Source organism: Phyllopteryx taeniolatus, chromosome 1, assembly GCF_024500385.1.
Source record: "Phyllopteryx taeniolatus isolate TA_2022b chromosome 1, UOR_Ptae_1.2, whole genome shotgun sequence".
In the NCBI taxonomy this organism is placed as follows: domain Eukaryota; kingdom Metazoa; phylum Chordata; class Actinopteri; order Syngnathiformes; family Syngnathidae; genus Phyllopteryx; species Phyllopteryx taeniolatus.
In genome coordinates, this window is record NC_084502.1 from 6,044,683 (window position 1) to 6,065,132 (window position 20,450).

Here is a 20,450-nt window from a genome sequence, read left to right on the forward strand (position 1 = left end):
TCCATCTTAGATGAGCTCGGCCCAGAGAAGCCGGCAGCGTTTCTGGGTGTTGTTGATAAATGGCTTTTGCTTTGCATAGTAGAGTTTCAAGTCCCACTTACGGATGTAGCTGTAGAACTGTATTTACTGACATTGGTTTTCTGAAGTGTTCCTGAGCCCATGTGGTGATATCCTTTACACATTGATGTCGGTTTTTGATGCAGCGCCGCCTGAGGGATCGAAGGTCACGGGCATTCAATGTTGGTTTTCGGGCTTGCCGCTTACATGCAGTGATTTCTGCAGATTCTCTGAGCCTTTTGATGATATTGTGGACCGTAGATGATGAAATCCCTCAATTCCTTGCAATTGTACGTTGAGGAACATTGTCCTTAAACTGTTGGACTATTTTCTCCCGCACTTATTCACAAAGAGGCGAACCCCGCCCCATCTTTGCTTGTGAATTGAGACAAGCTCCTTTTCTACCCAATCGTGGCAGCCACCTGTTCCCAATGAGCCTGTTCACCTGTGGGATGTTCCAAACACGTGTTTTTTCAACTTTTTGCCACCTGTCCCAGCCTTTTGGGAACGTGTTGCAGCCATCAAATTCTAAGTTCATGATTATTTGCTCAAAACAATCAAGTTGATCAGTTCGAACATTAAATATCTTGTCTTTGTATCATTGTATTCTGTTTTGGCGGCACGGTGGTCGACTGGTTAGAGCGTCTGCCTCACAGTTCTGAGCCCGGGGTTCAATCCCTGGGCCCGCCTACGTGGTTTTCCTCCCACGTCCCAAAAACATGCGTGGTAGGTTGATTGAAGACTCTAAATTGGCCGTAGGTGTGAATGTGAGCATGAATGGTTGTTGTTGTTTATGTGTGCCCTGCGATTGGCTGGCAACCAGTTCCGGGTTTACCCCGCCTCCTGCCCGACGACCGCTGGGATAGGCTCCGGCACGCCCGAGACCCTCGTGAGGAGAAGTGGCTCGGGAAACGGATGGATGGATGTATTCTGTTTTGATTTCTGTTTAACACAAGGTCCCAACTTCATTGGAATTGGGCTTGTAATACTAACACGAAGAGGGGTGCGTAAAGCCGACAATGCGTGCGCAATCTCAAAGGTGAGTTTTGAGGGATATCACATGTTCTCACCATTTTAAATGAGTCAGCTGCCACTGCCTTGGAACAAGTCTCATGCAGGTAGTGGGACCAGGAGAACGCTCCCTGGTCAGGATAATCTGGAGCAAAACAAACAAACAAACAAACGTTCCCATTAATATCACAGACAAAATCTCTTCCGTGCGTGCGTGTCTACTTTAACTGCACATCTCACTAGACAAGTGTCGTGCTAATGTAATATACTAAAGTGCACGTTGATTGCATTATGTAGATGTAAACGTTGTTTGAGTGTTTTCAGAGGAAAACATCATAGCACAGACACAGAAAGTATGAAGGAAAGTATGACTTCTCGAACATGAATATTGACATTTAAAAAAACGGAAGAGCGGAAACAATGAAATTCTCGCCTTGGGGTGGTGTTAAGGGCAGATTTCTCTCCTGGCACCAACCAATAGGATGGATGTAGGGACTGGTGGCATCACACCTGCATATGTAACAATATATTCAACAACCAGTGTGAGAAAGTTTGCATTGAAAGGCAAACACACAGTAAAATGTGACAAATGAGTTCTGCACTCTCTGCGTGCTATTGTTAACTTCTTGCTTCACTATCTACTCATGTCCTGCTCTGAAAAAGCATCTTGACTGGATCCAGTTCAAGTGGAAACGGCGCACTTGGATGATCGCGGCTCACCAGTAGTCGTACGTGTCGTCCCAATTGTCAAAGTGCACCAGGAAGCGGTCGTCCACCACGTCGGTGACGGTCGCGACGCAGATGAGGGAGGGGTTCATGCGATCGACGGCCTCGAGTTTCATCGCAATCTCGAAGTCACACTTGGTGTCGATCTATTAAATGGCAGGCACAGCTGAATACTAAGAAGTCAAGAAACAACTTCTGAATGTGGTTTTGTTTCTTGTGCTGGAGACAAATTCCTACGTGAAGTTGAGGCAGAAGAGATTTGATCATGAAAGCACTTTAGTAAAAAGTGATTTTGTATTACAATTGTACAAGATGTGTTCAAATAATAATAACCTGGCAGGTTCTTTTAATGCAGCCTCCAGGACTTCAGTAAAATTTGTGACACTACCCTCTAAGTTCTTCCACACCAAACTCGTCCGAGCGCACCTTTACGTACGTTGCTTTATGCACAGGTACAGTCATACCGGAACTTAAAAGTAAATGGGCCTTCTCCGAACTGCACCCACAAAGATGTACGCATACAATTGAAAAAACCCAAATGATTGACAAACGAAGTGATTAAAAGTTGGATTCCGACAGTAAATCAATCAGTTTATCCATGTAACCACATTAGCACGTAATCATGTTATGAGTTGGTAGGCGTTAGTTACCCTTCCAGGACTGGCAAACAGTTCTTTGGGGGCCACTTGTGCTTTTGTCATTCTTAGGTAGTTGGTCCACGTAAAGTCTTCTTCTTTACAACCTGGAGGGCAGCGGTGATGACGCAGACGTCAACGTCGGTGATTGAAGAAAAGCAGGCGACATTCTATTGTTCCCTTTGATCACCTCTGACCTTTGGGAGTGTGCAGTTTGTGTCCTGTGCTCTCACACCAGCCGACAGGGTGCACGTCAGGTGAGTTGGCGTTCACCCAGAAGTCGTGGCAGTCGGAATAGCCGTCAAAATGCAGGCGCAGACGATAGCCGCACACCTGCGTGATGACACGAGTCAAAAAGCCCCACTGCCACCGAGCGCGACGGTGCAGTCGGCAGTGGGGCTTTCGCAATGTACTCAAGTGAACCCGACCCGACTAAAAGCCCGACTGGCTGCAAAATGAGCGTCGGCCACGAACATCCGTGTTGATGTCAAAATTCACAGCGCACGTCTTACCTCGGCCACGGTCAGAACAAAGTACATGGACGGGTGCTGCGGGTCGATACCCTCCAGCTTCATCCCCTGTTTGAAGCCGTTCTTCACTGCGGGCGCCCTCTGAGTCTGGACAAATTGAAGAGCTTTAGGAGTCACATTTGCATTTATGTATGCATTTAATCCGTCTCGCCACCGTGTCGCACCCGGGGACCCGATCCAGATCTTGGGTCATTACGCTGACTGTAAATGAACAGCGGGAAACTGGAAACACCATACTGGCATACGGAGAACGTTCGGTTCCCCTCAACGTCGGGCATTAGGAGCTGTTCAATTATTGCCGGGAGGCAGAAACTCTAAAAACTACTCTTCCACCATGCCGCCAGCGATCAAGTCCTACTTCTGTCCGATTAGACCACAGAACAAGGACGTTTGCAAGAAAATTCAGGTGGCACGTTTACAGGAATTCCCCCCCCCCCCCCAAAAAATACTACTACAGTAATATTTCTTACTGCGTCATACTGATTTTGCAAAATTCCAATTTGCTTTCCAAAGGCACTCACAATTGAAAACAATCAGATGCAGCATCATAGATCGACAGAATTGTTTGGCTTCTTTTTCCAGCTAATATCACGTTCATTGGGCTCCACCACCGTCAAGCTGGAGTTGCAGTGTGTTCCGAAAAAGCCTTTCGCAAACTCATTGCAATTGGACAGTCGAAAGCAGCTCTTCCCGAACTTAAGGCCAGGACCCAGATCCGTTCTTATCGGTTCGACGATTGTGTTTTTGTCTCATTACTTGACAGTTAAGTCACCGGGTCACTCATGTTCACAGTACCGGGATGTCATTGTCACAGGACATCATACTTGAGTAAGATTGGTCCCAATGAGGAGCCCCATTGTAATCAGGGTCTTCAGTTAAAATTGAGGATTCGGCTAATAGAGAACTTCGAATGGATTAAGCAGGATTAACAAGAAATCCCCGAAGAAGGTGATCTGCGATTGCCACGGCATTCTCTCCGTAACATTCAAATGAACGAAGGGGCTATCAAGTTAAAGTCAAACGACACCTTGTTGTTTCAGGCCAGGTGTGAATATCAACATGCCAAAGTACCTCTTGGAAAAGCTTGTCGGGAGCAGCGATAGTTTTGCTTTCTTCCAGATACTGAGTCCACGTCCACAGCTCCGCCTTCACGTCTCCGCCTTCAACCCAAACGTGGGCAAATTATGGGATGTTCATTGCAACAGGACACCACGAGAACTAACGCTCCAATGAATTATGTCGTCAAAGGATTGAGTTAGCGCAATTTTGTGTGATCGGATGTTTGGGCTAAATGCGGCATTAATTGCCAAGTGAATATTGTGCAGCAATAAACGTGGTGACCTCAATGCTGGTTTTGAAGCGCAGTCTTTTTCTACTTTTAGCACAAGAGCATGCCAGATGAAGACAGATGTCTAAATATGCTCGTCTTCTCCCTGCTCAGCACTCAATCCGGTCCGGGTACAGTCAGCTTCACAAGTTGACGACCCCCCCCCCCCCCTCACCTCACCTCACTGATCAGACCGCTCATACTCATATTCATCTCTGACGACATGAACGTGTTAAGTGGGATTTGAATTCATTGGAGCACATTTTATTCCAATTAAGTCACATTTGTCAGCTATATAATCGGTAATTCATTTTGAATATTATAAAAACAGAATGCATAAGACAGAAGGGCCTCAGCTGAGACTCAAACCAACAACCTCTCGAATGTGAGGCAGACGCTCCAACTACGACAGCTATAGCTCAATAAATTACAATATGGTACAAAAGTTCATTTATTTCAGGACTCATACATGATCAGGATTCAAACACGACATACTGTCGTCGTTTGTTATTTCATATTCTACTTTCTCGATGGTGAATTTGCGGTTTTCGTTTGCTGTAATGTATATGAAAAAACATGAAACATTTCACTCTCGGTGTGCGTAGCGCATCTCTCATACGAGTTTCAGTATGTAACTTAATGAAGCTTTTGACAGCCTTCTCATGGATTGAGATGCACCTGTACATCGCCGTGCTGCCCGATCGATGAACAGTTGCACACAAACTCATTTAAAAAAAGAAACGAAACCTCTCTGGTGGAGGCAACGACGGCGTTGTTCTGCTCCAGCGGGATCAAGTACAGTAAACAAAAAGCAAAACAAATAACATAATAATAATAATAATAAAAAGCATCAAATGGTAAGCATCCCTACCTGCCCGGATGTATCTGCCATCTGCTTTCAGATCTTCCATTTTGTCGTCCTGAGAAAAAAAGATGAGATACATTTGCAAAGCTGTTCCAACACTGTTCTGAAAATGAAAAATGTGTCGACAGCCTTCAAGTTGCCAAAGGGCACGTTAACGCGTGTGTGCAAATGTCGGCGAGGTTTTTTTTCTTTCGTCCTTTCTTCCTCATGTAAACTCTGTTTTAGGTCTCCTTACCAATTTTACCAATGAGAGAAATAACAATGTTTGGTTTAAACATCGGCGGCACAACTGGTTAGCACATTTGCCTCACAGTTGTGAGGACCCGGGTTCAAACCCCGGCCCCGCCTGTGTGGAGTTTCCATGTTCTCCCCGTCCGTGCCTGCGTGGCTTTTCTCCGGGCACTCCGCTTTCCTCCCGCATCCCAAAACATGCATGCTAGGTTGATTGAAGACTGAGCGCGAATGGTTGTTTGTTTCTATGTGCCCCGCGATTGGCTGGCAACCAGTTCAGGGTGTGCCCCGCCTATCGCCCGAAGATCGCTGGGATGGGCTCCAGCACGCCCGCGGCCCGCGTGACGATAAAGCAGTATGGAAAATGGATGGTGGGTTTCAACATTCTTAAAGGCCATATCTCGTCCAATTATATTAAGGAAAGGATAACATCCATGTATGATGAGTCTTTTCCTCATGCTCTATTATAAAAATGGTGCACTGGTCTCAGTATCACGGATAATGTAACACATTTATTTTCATATATTTTCATTGATTTTATGTTTTATCTTCTTATTATAAGGTGTGCTTGGGTGTCTTGAAAGGCGGAAAATGTATTATTATCATTATGGTATTACGATTACATGTTGCTTTTGCATGCTTTTGGGGGCGCAGTGAGCAGTGGCTCATTTGCGTGAGACAGGACCGCCCCGTCAAAAGAGACTAATTTCTGCAAGGTTAGAAAAAGAAGGTAAAAAGTATGCTGTAATTATTGATGTACGTCACAGACATGCTGCTTTTATTGGGGCGCTTAAGAACTGTTTTGAACTGTGGGGGGAAAAAAAAAAAAGCAGAATATTGTATGTCTCTTTTAAGTTTGCCCGTATATTGGCCAAAGAAGGGTTAAAGAGTCTTTGGGAATCAGTGCCGTATTCATGCGGCCCGAATCCAAGAATAGGAACAAACCCCAAAATGTTACGTGTGAGTGATGTCAAAATAAAAACTCCCACCATGCCCTCCATGTCAGAGTCTTCGTCAGAGGGACCCAGGTATTCCTTCCTCTTCCTCTTCCTCATGGGCTTCAGCTGATCAGCATTCAAAGAGGAGACCCTCGCACCTGCTGGGACCTTCTCCACTCCAACAATCCTCCTGAGGGACCACGGAAGGAGTCGAACAGCATGTGACTCCCGAAAGTGACTGAGTGAGGGAGGGAGGGAGTAGCAAGTGCATCGACGTACTTGTCCACCAGGGGCTCTCTGCGTAGTTCCTCTGTGTAAATCCTCTGAGCTCTGGGATCATAGGTGCGCTGGCCCAGTCCCGTCTGGAGCTCAGATTTGACCTGCAGTAACCTTTCTGGCTCCACACCTGCGCCGCTCACGGAGACCACACGAGCCGACGCATCTGAAGAATAACCAAAAATGAACAAAACCGGTGATAAACGGCAGACTTGAGAATTTCCGAGTACCTCCAAATTTGAATGAAAAATGCAATACCATCTGATTGACCTAAAATTGTATTAAAATTGATAAAAAAGAACCTTTTGAGGCCATCACTTCAATGAAATGAGTTAAGTAACTCTCAATGAGACTTACGCACCTGTCGACAGGTGCAGTGTTTTGGCTTTCAATCATCCATCTTCTCCTCACGAGGGTCGCGGGCTGCCGGAGCCCATCCCGGCTATCGTCGGGCAACAGGCGGGCTACGCCCTGAACCGGTCGCCAGCCAATCGCGGGGCACACACAAACAAACAACCATTCGCACTCACATTCACACCTACGGGCAATTTAGAGTCTTCAATCAACCTAGCACGCATGTTTTGGGGATGCGGGAGGAAAGCGGAGTGCCCGGAGAAAAGCCACGCAGGCGCGGGGAGAACATGCAAACTCCACACAGGCGGGGCCGGGATTTGAACCCCGGTCCGCAGAACTGTGAGGCAGATGTGCTAACCAGTCGCCCGCCGTGCCAGCGGCTTTAAATCAATCTATTGAAAATCAATTCATCTTTACCACTGAGAGTGCAACTTTTCGTTCTCTCCGACGACAATTTTGACGCAGCATTCCATTCTGCAGGTGTACCTAATGAAGTGACTAGCACACTGTCAGTGTCACACGAGAGACGGCAGCTCTGCCGACGTCAATATGTGCTGTCGCCACATTTCGAGGAGAGCATGGCACACAAAGACAACACATGCCTTTGTCATAGTGTGAACTGGAAATCAAAAAGAAACTCTTCATGAATTCTGTATACTGTAAATGCACTTGACCTTTTACTTGACTGCGTGACGCACTTTATGCAGAAAGTCCCTATCACGCGGTCAAGCCTGCCGGACGTATTTAGGAGTTTACTGTGAAGTACACTGGTTAAATGATCAAGCAAACAATGACGTGAGCTAGTTTGCCAGCTACCGGCGGCAAGATACGATCATTGCAATATTTTTCCGCCCTGACTGCTCAACATGAGCGTGGAGATTCTCAGTCCTCCGGGTCACCAGGACTGTTTTTGTCTGTTGCTGCTTTCAGTTCTCAAATTTGAAGTGTGGAGTCCTTCGATGCCCGAGTGGGTTTGTTCCGTGCATATGAATCAGTCGTTCACTCATCTTGTCGCAAAACAGCTCTCTCGGGCCACTCTTCCCGTTGAATGAGGCGCTCTTCGGGGGGAGAGATGTCAGGACATAATTATAGGCAGCCGATAGATGATGCCTCAAACCTTCTCCTCTCTTTTCTACTTCGACACAGATGGCGTCTTTTATCGAGAATTTGGCTGTTGTTGTCCTCCAATGAATGTCAATTCTTCTTGAGATGCAAATGAACCGGTGATTCTGGACACAAAGAAGCCACCCGCCGACGTTGCGCCATGTGTCTGTGCAGTGGCTGCTTAGTCTATCCAATGTAGCGGCCCATTGCACTCCTCACTGCGCTGCACTACGTACCCAATATTGCGGAGTTCGCTTCTGGGGATTTTGTCCTTGGGGTCAACCAACTTTTGTCTGAGGAGGTTTGAGCCATCACCTGTTGTCCGCCTATGACAATTTCCTGACGTCTCTCCCCCAAAAGAGCGCCTCATTCAACGGGATGAGTGTCCCGAGCGAGCTGTTTTGCCACAAGACAAGCGAACAACTGATCGGTATAAAGGACGGTGGTTTTGCTGAACACACCAAACAACAACACCACCACCGTTTTGTTGACCACTCCCATCAGACACATAAATAGAGGGAGTCCACACCGAAAACGTTTTGCATTTAAGGTGAAACCTATTCAACCGACAAAAACAGTCCACTTTCCTTGATTCAAACTTTGCGGAAGTTAAATCTACATTGCTCAACTTAGGGAAAAGACATACCGTACATGACTGCAAAATAACATAAACCATTTGTTTTTCTTTTGAATACTGCCACGTTGTATACTTGATACAGATCAATTCATTCAGTTAGAAAATGTGCATCAGAGCAAAGTTGTTGCTCTACCGTGCTACTAATATCTGCTCAATAGCTAAAAATGTATTTCAGCTGTTAAATTTCATAATTGACTCATTGTATTTTGACTGTGGGGATGTATAACGTGGTGGTTGGGCAAGAAATTTGAATGGATTGCCCCACCAGTGATTCCTTTTTTGTGGTCACGAGTTAACGCTCCTAACATTTGATTTCTAGACATTATACTCAAAGCGCAAAGAGCCAAACTGTTGCGTCTTTGTACTGGCTTACCTGGCTGGTCCAGCGGGGAGCTTTCTGCATTGACCGATCTGGCAGAAGTCCCTGCTGCGGGTTCATCGGTGGTGCCGGGGGTCCCTGGAGTGATCAATGTACTCAAGGCTCCTACATCACTGACGCAGAACTACACAATTACAGAAACAAAGACGCATGCGCACTATTATCCATTTCTGTTTCGTTTGTTTGTAGTAATCTTTGCGTGCCATTTATTCCTTGTGTAGTTAACGCCCATGTTGTTTGCTAATGCAACGTCCGGCACCCGACTGCTTTATTACGTCTTGTATTTACGTGTATTTGTTATTTGTTGAATGAATGAAAATGGTTGTTGTCTGCTGGCATTTGAATGATGTTCAACTTGCTTAAACGAGGAGTCACTACAGAGTTCCGCGACAACTCACATCCATGAAGCTGTGACAAATTCTCGTAGTTCACCTTGAGGTTACTCCCGGGCAGGATGGCCATCCCTTCCTTCCATTCGAGGACATGGACGATGCTACAAGCCCCCGCCACCTGCGCCGTCAAAGTGGGTTTGACGGCTTTGCTCGGGTCCGTCGCCGCCACAGTCGGCGCCAGCTCCACTTTTTGATGGGCCGGGGCCGGAGCTGTAAATGAGTACGAACGTGCATGAGGGGCAAGTAGGAAGCCCACCGGCTCCAGAAGATGCATTCATAGATACAAAAATATATACTGTAAATCAATTGTGGATTGATGTCTCAAAATCCTCGCCGCACTATTTTAGGAGTAATTTGCTCCCGTCTGCGTCTGTCCTGCTCAAGCCGACTTTCCTTTTCCATTTCCTTGCGGTGCGGTGTATCGATCAAAGCCCTTTGGCCATGTTGCTATGGAAACAGTAAGGTGAGCAAGTGGAGTCGTAACAATTTTTGTACTGCATATTGGCACAAAATATAGTGACCCACAAATTCTGCCAAGCAACAACTGGCCACTTCGAAAGAAGGTTTGGGTTCAATTGGCTTGAAGTCCTCAAAGCGCTTTATTATGAACATGTCCCTTTTCCACTGCACTACTCAGCTCTGTTAGTAAGTATGAAAATGTTTTACTGTCTGTAGAACGTCGGCAGGTTTGGTATGTGGCGGTTGTCAGAAGCTAACTCTGAGACGTTTATTAGCTAACGCTAATCTGTGTAACAACACTGCAGCTCTCCGTGTAGTCCGCCTTTCACTTATAAGCAAATGAAATGACAGATCTTTGCTTGGCCGAACTGCCAAGTCACGAGTGGAGAAAGTCAGCGTGTGGGCACATTTATGCACATTTTTCTTAATTATTATAAACCGCTTTCTGGGAATAATCAGCGAACCAAAGATTTATATGGTCGTATAATTTCACATTTTATAGGTAGGTAGGCATTCAATGCAGCCCTATGGGGGGCCACAAGCCAGTGCAAAGTGTAGGCCGGTCCCAAGCCCGGATAAACGCAGAGGGTTGCGTCAGGAAGGGCGTCCGCCTTCAAACTTTGCCAAACAAATATGAGCGTTCATCCAAAGAATTCCATACCGGATCGGTCGTGGACCGGGTTAACGACTGACAGATGACGTTAGACTGGAATCCCCGTGGACCATGATGTTCTGCAGTGAAAGCAGGGAGCAGGTGGAGGAACAGTTAGAAAGATGGAGGCATGCGCTGGAAAGCAGAGGAATGAAGATTAGCCGAAGTAAGACAGAATATATATGTGCATGAATGAGAGGGGCGGTGGGGGAAGAGTGAGGCTACAGGGAGAAGCGATAGCAAGGGTGGAGGACTTTAGATACTTGGGGTCAACCGTCCAGAGCAATTGTGAGTGTGGTCAGGAAGTGAAGAAACGGGTCCAAGCGGGAAGGTGTCAGGTGTGTTATGTGACAGAAGAGTCTCTGCTAGGATGAAGGGCAAAGTTTAGAAAACAGTGGTGAGGCCAGCCGTGATGGACGGATTCGAGGCAGTGGCACTGACGAGACGACAGCAAGCAGAGCTGGAGGTGGCAGAAATGAAGATGTTGAGGTTCGCTCTCGGAGTGATCAGCTTGGATGAAATTAGAAATGAGCTCATCAGAGGGACAGCCGAGGTTCGATGTTTTGGAGACAAAGTTGGAGAGAGCAGACTTGGATGGTTTGGACACGGTCCAGAGGCGAGCGAGTGAGTATATTGGTAGAAGGATGACGAGGATGGAGCTGCCAGGCAAGAGAGCGAGAGGAAGACCAAAGAGAAGGTCGAGGGACGTCGTGAGGGAAGACGTGAGGGCAGTTGGTGTTAGAGAGGAGGATGCAGGAGATGGGAGGCTTCCATGGAAAAGGATGACGCGCTGTGGCGACAAGCCCAAAGCAAAAGAAGAAAGACAGGTAGGCAGGCATTCAAGAGACCCAACTATTTGGATACAAGCAATAAAAAAGTACATTTTCCATGATACAGGATGTCTCTTTTGAGCCTTTTACGAGGCCCAATTGCGAGTCGAGCTACTCATTTTTGAATCAGGGACGATTTGAAGTTTGGTCAGGTGTTGCCGGCTATCAACTGGTTTCGTGAGAGTTGGAATCGAACCTTGTATGTGGACTTTAGGTTGTACAATGACGTTGTCACAGTGTCGTCACCTGGTAAGAGCAGAGCTGCGGTGGTGTGCGTCTGAGGCCGAGGTTTCTTAGCCACGCTCTCCACCCCGCAGAGGAGGACGCCCTCGCCGGGCGAAGAGGCGGGCGGGCCCACGTGGCCACAGTCGGGCTCTTTGGGCGGACACTCCGTGTTGACTTTGGCACTCATTATGGCGGCCCTGTGCTTTACTTTGGAGTGCTGAAACCCAAAAAGCACAAGGACTTTACATTACCTTTCTTTGCTCAACTTGCGTATGAAGCACGTGACGTCCACTTTAAATTGACCAAACACGCTTGCTTGCCCAATAAAGGACTACTTCACTCGTGTTCAAGGTTGTGCACGATACCTGACAGATCTAAATACAAGAGCTCCACACAAAAATGCTCACTTTTGATGGATAACAGCTTTGACTTGCACCTCTCACAAAGCCAAATACAGTGAAACCTCCAACATCTTACTTTCCTAAAGCCATACAACAGTCAATTTTTCATTAAAAAATGAGCTGCAACATAACAAACCATTTCCTGTGGGGGGGAAAAAAAAAAGATTTTCTAAACATGAACAAATGTGAGGTTGACCAGCATTCAAGAACAGATTGTTTTGGACATTTGAGATTGTACTCTATTGAAAATTAGCCAAGACCCAGAATGCATGAAATTGTCTCTTGAAAGGCTCACAGCCTCTTCGAAGGTGAAATTGAAGCGCTACTACATTTTCAACTTCCATGGTCACGTTCAGGTTCTTTTGGCTAAATGTGCAGATGATTACAGGCTGCTTAGTTTTGATTGACACTGTAAGGGACACTTTTGAATTACAAAAATGTGTTTGTGTCATTGGAGTTGCAGTTTGCAGGCATTCCGGTTATGAAATTAAGAGCGAGGATAATAATGAACTGAAGTCATTAATGCGCCATAATCAATGTCACTATCTCAGTCCCAAAAATTGCCTAAATTCAACTCTCCATATGTAAAGTCGCTACAGTATTTACGTGTTTTATTTAGTACGATGACGGGACACAATGTCAATGTCTGACTTTAAAACAGCCATTACTTACTTATTCCAATAAAAGATGACAAGATGACAATTGTACAAATTTCATGTAAAATGGCGAATGTGAAAAGCTTAATGTTAAATACCAGTCCCGAATATCTCAAAACGACTCAAAATTAACGATGGGACCCATTACTCCGGTTATTAAAAATGATTTAACATCGTAATAACGTTAAGGGTTTGTGTGTACAGCAGAAACAAAGCGGTGTGCACTATTTCCAACTAATTAAATCAATTACGACAATTAAACCGGTGCCATTTTCTTCAATTTATGCTAAACGCTGAGTGGGTGATGGTGCCCTTAATGAAGCTAAAACGACTCACCGCTTCAGAAACGCACAAAACGGGAAATACGTTGATATGAGATGTAATGTTGTCACAGTAGCACGTTACGCCGACACAGGACACCACAAAATGTTGAGCTAATTCGCGGCTGCGGGTCAATTTTGCAAGTGAAAATTTGGGCTTACCAGCTCTGCTCTCCTGCGGCCCCCGGGCTCTCACTGCGCATGCGCCGAGGCATCAACCAGTCGGCGCTCCAAGGGAGCCGCACCGCTTTGTGACGGTCCAGACCGGATTCGGTCGACTTCAGCCACACTCGGCTACAACATGGGGAGACTTTTTTTTTTTCTTTTTCTTTTTTTTTTTTTAAACACAGCATCCGCCTTTTAATCGAAATCGCTTGTCAAGCGCCACTAGTGAGAGCTCGCTTATACTATGCACTTAACAGGATGTGGGTGATGGCGACACAGCATTAAACGCTTCACAGACCAATGCGTGAGTTTTAAGACCTTTAATTAAACACACAACCCTTTTAAAAAAAAAAAAAAAAAAATAATTGAGTTGCTAGTATGAAAGGGAAAAAAAATGCACAAGGAGAATAAGTCCACAAGTATACATTCCAAACTCAGCTCTATTTAAGTTCAAAGGTAACAACATTCTGCCACCTTTATGGTGAATTTATTTAAAAAAAAAAAAAAAAAAAAAAAAAAAAAAAAGCATTTCTTTTAACAGTTCTATGTGGAAAGGAAGTTAAGGAAAGAAAAATCACACGCAAGCTCCTGAAATGTCTTAAGTACTGTTTTCTGGAGAGACCGCGATGTACATCGACTTTGTCAACGGTGCATTGAAGTTCTAAGGAAACCTGACCCATTCTCCACAAGGATTAAAGATTGGATTTGTTTTTTGGAGGGTGGGAGACCAATGCATACAACAAGCACAACCCTGAAAAATCAAAGTTACTTTATTTGAACATCTATTTGGAAACCAGTTGGCTGTGTAGCCTGTCTTACTGCAGCGAGAAGAAAGATTTAAAGACCGATGTGGACAATCCGGGATGCAGAAACCAGCATGTCAACACTGCTCGCTATGTACAGCCGAGGACTGGCACTCGATGTGAAGTTCTGTACTAATCCTGAGAAGCCGATCTAGACCGCGAACGAGATCTCGAACGGGAGGCCGAGCGCCTCTCTCCGGACGGGGACCGGCGGTCGTCCTCGCGCGGGGAAGGGGAGCGCGATGCGGATTTGGGCTCGCGGTCGTCGTTACCATTCTCTACGGGGGAGGCCGAGCGACTGCGGGACTTCTCGTCAACCTTCTCCTTGGATCGGGAACGGGAATCCCGCTCAGACTTCACCTTGGAGCGGCTCTTCGAGCGGGACTTCGATTTGCGCTCGGGGGATCGGGACGGGGATTTGGACTTCGATCTCGAATGGGATTTGCGGTTGCGAGAACGCGACTTGCTCTCGCCTGACTTGGAGCGAGACTTCCTCGCGGATCTCTTGTTGCTGCGCGAACCGGACCTGCAAGTGTCAAGAATCAACAGATGAACTTTCCAATATTCACTCTCTTTTCTTCAGTCGATAAAATGTAAATGCGGTGGAACTTGAAAGCCACAAAAGTTGTACATCTGGAAACGTTAAAAATGACCCGCGCCATCATGTCGACCTGGTGTGGCAGTAGTGCACTCTGTATATCTCTCGAGCTTATTTACTCTAAACGCACATTTTTGCAAAGAACAGTCAGTCTTAACCGGGCAGCGGTGCCAAGATAAGAAAACAAATCTCAAATGAAAGTTCCCAAAGTAACCAGAATTGCTTTCAAAGCAACAACGGTACAGCAGTTTAAATGTAATATTACCGTTTCTTGAACTACGACCGTACAACAGTACAGATTGTATTTTGGAATTATTGTCTGTGCATTATTTCGTCTTGAAATTGTAACCAAGGATCAACATCAGAAGAGCCACGGCGCTGCCAATCAAACAATGACTCTTCTCACCGAGATTTGGATCTGGAGCGACTCCTGGAGCTTCTGCTCCTACGGCTCCTGCTGCGGGAGCGACGGCGGCTTCGAGACCTGCCAAAAGGCAATATATATATATATATATATCTCATTTCATTTTGGGGATCCACCAAAAACAAAAAGAGTGGTGGGAATGCAGTCCAACCTGGATCGGCTGCCAGAATAGGACCTGCGCCTGCGAGGCCGGTCCGGCACCAGACGAATCTTTCTCCCATTAATGTCCGTCCCGTCCAACTTGTCAATAGCGCGCTTCAGATCTGACTGGCTGCGGAACTCGATCACTCCCTCGTTGGCGCACTCCTTGTGGGCGTCGGCGTAAGTGACCTCGCCCGCCTGACGCATAAAATCCTGGAGAAGACGGCAGAGTGAGGCCAGCGGCACTGAGGAAAAGACGACGGCCGGCCGGCGGTTGACGTCGTACCTTGAGGTCCTGCCAACTGCAGCGGCTCGACAGGTTTTCCACAATCAGACGATATTCGGTGCGGACCGGGGGTCCGTACTTGTCTCTGCCCGTGCGGCTCCGGCTGCCGTAACCGCTACCTTTAACAACAGCATGCGGACAGTCAGCAATACAATCGTGGCTTAAAACACAAGTTGGCCAAGGTTGTGATAGTGCCTTGCCTGATATGAGGATAAATTAAGTGTGCATTTAATGAAAAAGGGTCACGCTGGTGCCATAATTAAATCACAAGGCATCAGAGCCAGTGCGTGAGCTTTACAAAGTTCGGATCTCTGTGCATTTGGCGGTTGACCTCTGTCGCAAAGAACACTGCGGCTTTCCCCGACAATACAAAGCCTTTTTCTTACTCCGGTTTACGGCATTTTGATTTAGCTGCACAAAACAAAAAGGACGGATGCTCTTTCAATACCTCCAAACCCTGCAACAGACAGACAGACAGGAGGCATCCATATGGTTGGATCAAATTTGGATAAGAACGGGGCTAGTTGACAATGGTTTAGTTTTCTACTTTACTCACAATATGAATACGATTGCAAGTCGATTACTAGAGGCGCTCCGCGTGTGTTTGCTGTCAACATAGAAACCAATGGCAATCCTCACCATCACCCCTGGTCTATTGGCAAAAGGCTGATGTCATCATGGCTTCCGGTTAGGTCAGCCAAGGATCAAGGGGGGGGCAAAGGTCACACACACATTGTAAAGGTGAAAGCCAAGGCCAAACGGGACAGGCAGTCATCTTAGCCAGTCATCTTTAGCCTCAATGGACTCTCAGCCTCAGCCCGCAACTGGACTCTTTCAAATTGAAACATCAAGGACTTTGTTAATGTCGAATAATAAAATAGAGATGCCAAAGTAAGAAAAAAAATTAAAATAAAAAAAAAGAGATGTACACATCACATGAAAATATTAGTCTACTACAGGTGATCCAACATAAATGACCCTGGTGTGGTTTCAGTGACTGATTGTGAGGTACACAAAGCCACACAATTTGGAACTGTCAAATGGTGTAACGAAGAGGTTTATACAAGCTCCTTTCTAAGGCCACGATAGCTTTTAGTATCTAATCGAGAGTCTCCGTTCCCTGGTTCCAGGGTGTGTCTCGCAAATTGTTGTCCCTCCCAAACAAATGACACAAAACAAGTGTAACAAAGTGTGACAAAGGGCAGCGTGAACTTGACAGGGAGGCGCAACAACTCGCAAGTTCTGTCGTTGATGATCCAAAACAAACAAAAAAAAAAATAAAAATCAATCAACTGCTCATACGGGTGAGCACCACGTGGGGCGACAGACGAACGCTTGAAACTAAACTGAAAAATGTAGGTCTGTATGGACAAGCCAATACAGTGGAACCTCAAAAATCCGATTGAGGAAAGCCTGAATTGCTTTCTCAGTGATGCAGTGCACGGGTGAAGTTCGCTTGCGCCAAGGTCTCCACGTGCCGCGGACATGTTAAAATGCCTTCTGTCTAGCCTCTGGGCTCTGCTTCCACGAGTCGACGCGAGCAGCCGCCGCCGCCGATGACGACGAAAGCCAAACGCCGAAAGGAACGCGCGGATTCATTGTTGGGCCAGCAATGTGTGGCAGGATGAAGGCTGGCTCACTGCATGCAACCAATTTGTCCCAAACAATCATTGAATTCCACCATGGCAACTAATATGCTGTGAAATATGTCAAATTATTTTTAGCCTTGGAGTGTTTTGACAAACATTGTTAAGACACCTGGAAAATATATCTACTAAATTTTAACTTACGAGCCAAACCAATTTCTCGGAATGACAAAATGTCACTCCTCTAAACATGCAAAACTACTGCAACTCTTTATTTTGATAATTGATTATTTTTGGATTCCAAAATAATTTTCATCTCTTTATTCAAAAACAGTACATTATTTCAAATTGACAGTTAAGAAAATGCACAAAAAGAATATGATGACGATTGAGTTAGTTGAGATTTGGTCGGTAGCGTTTCAGGAAATAGGCAAAAGTGTTGATTAGTCTTTTCCAAAGTAAAAGCAGATGTTTGCAAATGTCTCATTTTTATTTTTCACAAAGGTAATCAGTCTGCTTTCATGAACGCTGAAAATGTTTACCGTTGAGAGGCTTATGTTGCAGAGGATTTGAACAATTTTAAGTTTAACAATATCTCTAAACGATTAATCCATTGCCAAAATAGTTGATTGTTTTAGATGATCAATTGGTGGTTAATGACTAGATTAATTGTTGCACCTCTAAAATAAACCTAAATACTGAAGCAGCAGAGTGGCAAATTATGAATCACTGCCAAAACATTTGGTCACATGCGGTTAGCGGTGAATATTAGGCATGCCTATGCGAAAACGAGTTTGTAAAATCAACATTTCAAAAAACATCCCCAACAAAGCGACCTTTGAGGTTCCACTGTACCAATCAAACTCAAATGATAAATTCTCTTTATTTCAATTTAAATTATTGTACGTACTGTGATACTAAAGTGCAATCCAACGAACTAAATATGTCATTCTCACTGCATTAAATAAGCAAGCTTGCGTAATACTTAAATTGAGAGAACGTTTGGGGTAGAACGTTAGAATTTCATTTAAATAAAATGAACGAAGCGTTCTGTCAAATCTTGTAGTTTAGCGTTTGTTAGCAAGCACCAGAAAACAAACGACAAACACTGTGTGCGGTCCACATTCACAGTTCCGCCGAGGGGAGCGTATTGGAATGTAACAGATTGCACTTACTGCGCCCATCACCCCAGCTGCCCCCACTGTAGCTATCCCGGTCCCGCCGATGCCCGCGGGCATGCTCGACGATCACCCTCTCGCCGCACAGATCCTTCCCGTTCAGCTCGTACACGGCGTCGTCGGCATCCCGGTTGTCTTCGAACTCCACGAAACCGTATCTGTCGACATGAGACGGCGTCAAAAAGGGGGAAAAAAAGAAGGAAAATGTGACCCCCCCCCGAGGAGAAGAGGGGGGGGGGGGAGAAAAATCGAGGCGCCTTCGTCATAAGCTAAGCCAAGTTAGCATTGTAGCGAACACCATCCGCCGCCATATTGGCCATGCGGCGTTTGCCTAAAACGTGACATTTAAAAGTTACGAAAACTAATTTATAGTGTTGTACACTATACACATAACACAAAACACGCACTTAAACACACCAATGTTTGTATTTAACATAAATATTGCCAAAAGCGCGCTTGAGTCGAGAGTACCCGGAGGATGACAAAAAGAAAAAAAACAGCTCGCCTCCGACATTTTGGTTCACGTTGAACCAAGCAAGGGCCAAACCTCGTCTCACCCGTTTTTTAAATCGACTTCCAAGAGCTTGCCAAAGCTGCCGAAAAACCGCTGGATGTCCTTTTCGCGGACGTGGTAGCCAAGTCGTCCTATGTAAACGCGAGGCATGTTGAATCGCTCGACAGCCTTTTCGCGAACCTTCTTTACTGCTGCTCGTTAGCTAAGCTGGAAAAAAAATGGTGGTCGGTGACGGTGAAGGAGGTGACGTCAGATTATTTTCCGCGGCCGCGGGCTTTGGCTCATGACGAGCCAATCAGAGTGTAGCAAACGACGGATCACTTCCGGCAACAAATCTTCACATTAAAAGACAATTTCGATTGAAATCAAACCTAAAAGAAGCACGTCAAACGGCAGTTAAACAGTTGACTAACCGTGGTTCTCAAATGTTTTGAACCAAGTACCACCTAAAAAATACTTCACTCTCCAAGTACCAACATTCATATAGTAGCGTACTAGAGTAGGCCAAGTGTTCAAAAAAAAAAAAAGGTGTTATTCCTAAAAAGTGGTTAATATTATTGTAAGCCACTCCAACAGTTTGAACACACTGTGATTAAAAATATATAGGGGAAAAAAAAGACTTAGATGATGATTCAATTAAAATGTATTGCAGAAAAATATGTAAATAAAAATGTACTGAGACAAATGTTGAAAAAGAAATATTTTTTAAAGATTTAATTCAAATATATTGAACAGAAAAGTTCAAGTTAATGCAGCCCTATGGGGGGGCACAAGCCAGTGCAAAGTGTAGGCCGGTCCCAAGCCCGGATAAACGCAGAGGGTTGCGTCAGGAAGGGCGTCCGCCTTCAAACTTTGCCAATCAAATATGAGCGTTCATCCAAAGAATTCCATATCGGATCGGTGCTAGATGGTGGAGTTGATGAATGACGGAAATGAGAGGGAAGGGAGAGTAGAAGAGGCAAGTGTGGTGGACCAGGAAGTGGCAATGATTAGTAAGGGAGAAGTTAAGCCCAAAGGAAAAGAAGAAGAACAGAAAACGGAACTGTACTCGGACTGTGATTCTTGCCCGCACACCACTAAGCGCACGTGTCAAACTGGTTCCGGTCTGCCACATCACTTTATGTGGCCCGCGAAAGCAAATCATCTTGCAAAAATATCTAAAATTGCAAATTGATTGCACTTGCAATAACCTTAAGATATGACAAGCATTTTTTGTTATCAATCCCCCTTTTAAGAGAAATTTGACAATAGTTGACAAATGTTCTTATAGGCTTCTGATTTCAAAAAATTGTGTATATTTAATTCTCAGGTGCTAATTAATTTATATGGGATGACGGCCCCCCCAAAATGAGGAAGGGCGCTCAGTCGCTCATATTGAAAATAATAACTTCAAGTTGTTGTTGTTTTTTTTCCACTTGTCCCAGTTAACGCCCCTCGGTGTTTCAAAAATGGTTTTGTTGATATCGTCTTCATGACTTGTAGTAATTATGGCAAGCAGTAAATCCGTTTCATCATGCACATACAAATGATGTATTTTTTCATAATTCGCAATTCCCCCGATCGTGGGACTTTTAAACGTTATCTTACGTTTGAAAGGATACTCTGAAGCCGTGATTCTCAAATGGTGGGTCGCGGACAGGTGGTCAAAATTACAGGCAGTCCTCACAGTTTACAACAGTACCGACGTCCAACGTTTCGACCTTACAGGTGGCATAGAAGGCACACTCAGCACTGTATTTCTTTTTGTTTT

The 20,450-nt window shown here is 45.4% G+C and overlaps 2 protein-coding genes and 1 long non-coding RNA gene across 4 annotated transcripts in view; 1 reads left to right on the top strand and 2 right to left on the bottom strand.

Moving 5' to 3' along the window:
* Positions 1-4,137, top strand: part of LOC133474606 (uncharacterized) — a 9,788-nt gene extending 5,651 nt beyond the window's left edge. The window contains exons 2-3 of the long non-coding RNA XR_009787574.1: positions 2,502-2,686; positions 4,000-4,137. This is a non-coding gene — a long non-coding RNA (uncharacterized LOC133474606). The remainder of the gene's footprint in view (positions 1-2,501; positions 2,687-3,999) is intronic.
* Positions 1-13,784, bottom strand: part of l3mbtl1 (L3MBTL histone methyl-lysine binding protein 1) — a 21,103-nt gene extending 7,319 nt beyond the window's left edge. For both annotated transcript variants that reach the window (XR_009787567.1, XM_061766350.1), the window contains exons 1-14: positions 13,168-13,784; positions 11,650-11,845; positions 9,503-9,672; positions 9,065-9,194; positions 6,600-6,762; positions 6,372-6,510; positions 5,158-5,206; positions 4,031-4,119; positions 2,942-3,046; positions 2,627-2,762; positions 2,445-2,536; positions 1,789-1,940; positions 1,502-1,578; positions 1,128-1,213 (exon numbers count right to left, since the gene is read on the bottom strand). Coding sequence is in view for 1 of the 2 variants with exons in the window: in XM_061766350.1 (XP_061622334.1) it covers positions 1,128-1,213; positions 1,502-1,578; positions 1,789-1,940; positions 2,445-2,536; positions 2,627-2,762; positions 2,942-3,046; positions 4,031-4,119; positions 5,158-5,206; positions 6,372-6,510; positions 6,600-6,762; positions 9,065-9,194; positions 9,503-9,672; positions 11,650-11,815 (1,554 nt within the window). In the remaining variant the exon portion in view is untranslated. The remainder of the gene's footprint in view (positions 1-1,127; positions 1,214-1,501; positions 1,579-1,788; positions 1,941-2,444; positions 2,537-2,626; positions 2,763-2,941; positions 3,047-4,030; positions 4,120-5,157; positions 5,207-6,371; positions 6,511-6,599; positions 6,763-9,064; positions 9,195-9,502; positions 9,673-11,649; positions 11,846-13,167) is intronic.
* Positions 13,785-13,924: 140 nt separating this feature from the next.
* On the bottom strand, positions 13,925-18,939 carry LOC133474595 (serine/arginine-rich splicing factor 6-like). The gene is made up of 6 exons (XM_061766388.1): positions 18,744-18,939; positions 18,184-18,344; positions 15,423-15,541; positions 15,147-15,349; positions 14,978-15,055; positions 13,925-14,499 (listed from the first exon to the last, which is right to left on the bottom strand). The coding sequence occupies exons 1-6, from the start codon at positions 18,848-18,850 to the stop codon at positions 14,106-14,108; spliced, it is 1,062 nt and encodes a 353-aa protein (XP_061622372.1). The 5' UTR covers positions 18,851-18,939; the 3' UTR covers positions 13,925-14,105.
* Positions 18,940-20,450: the final 1,511 nt, after the last annotated feature.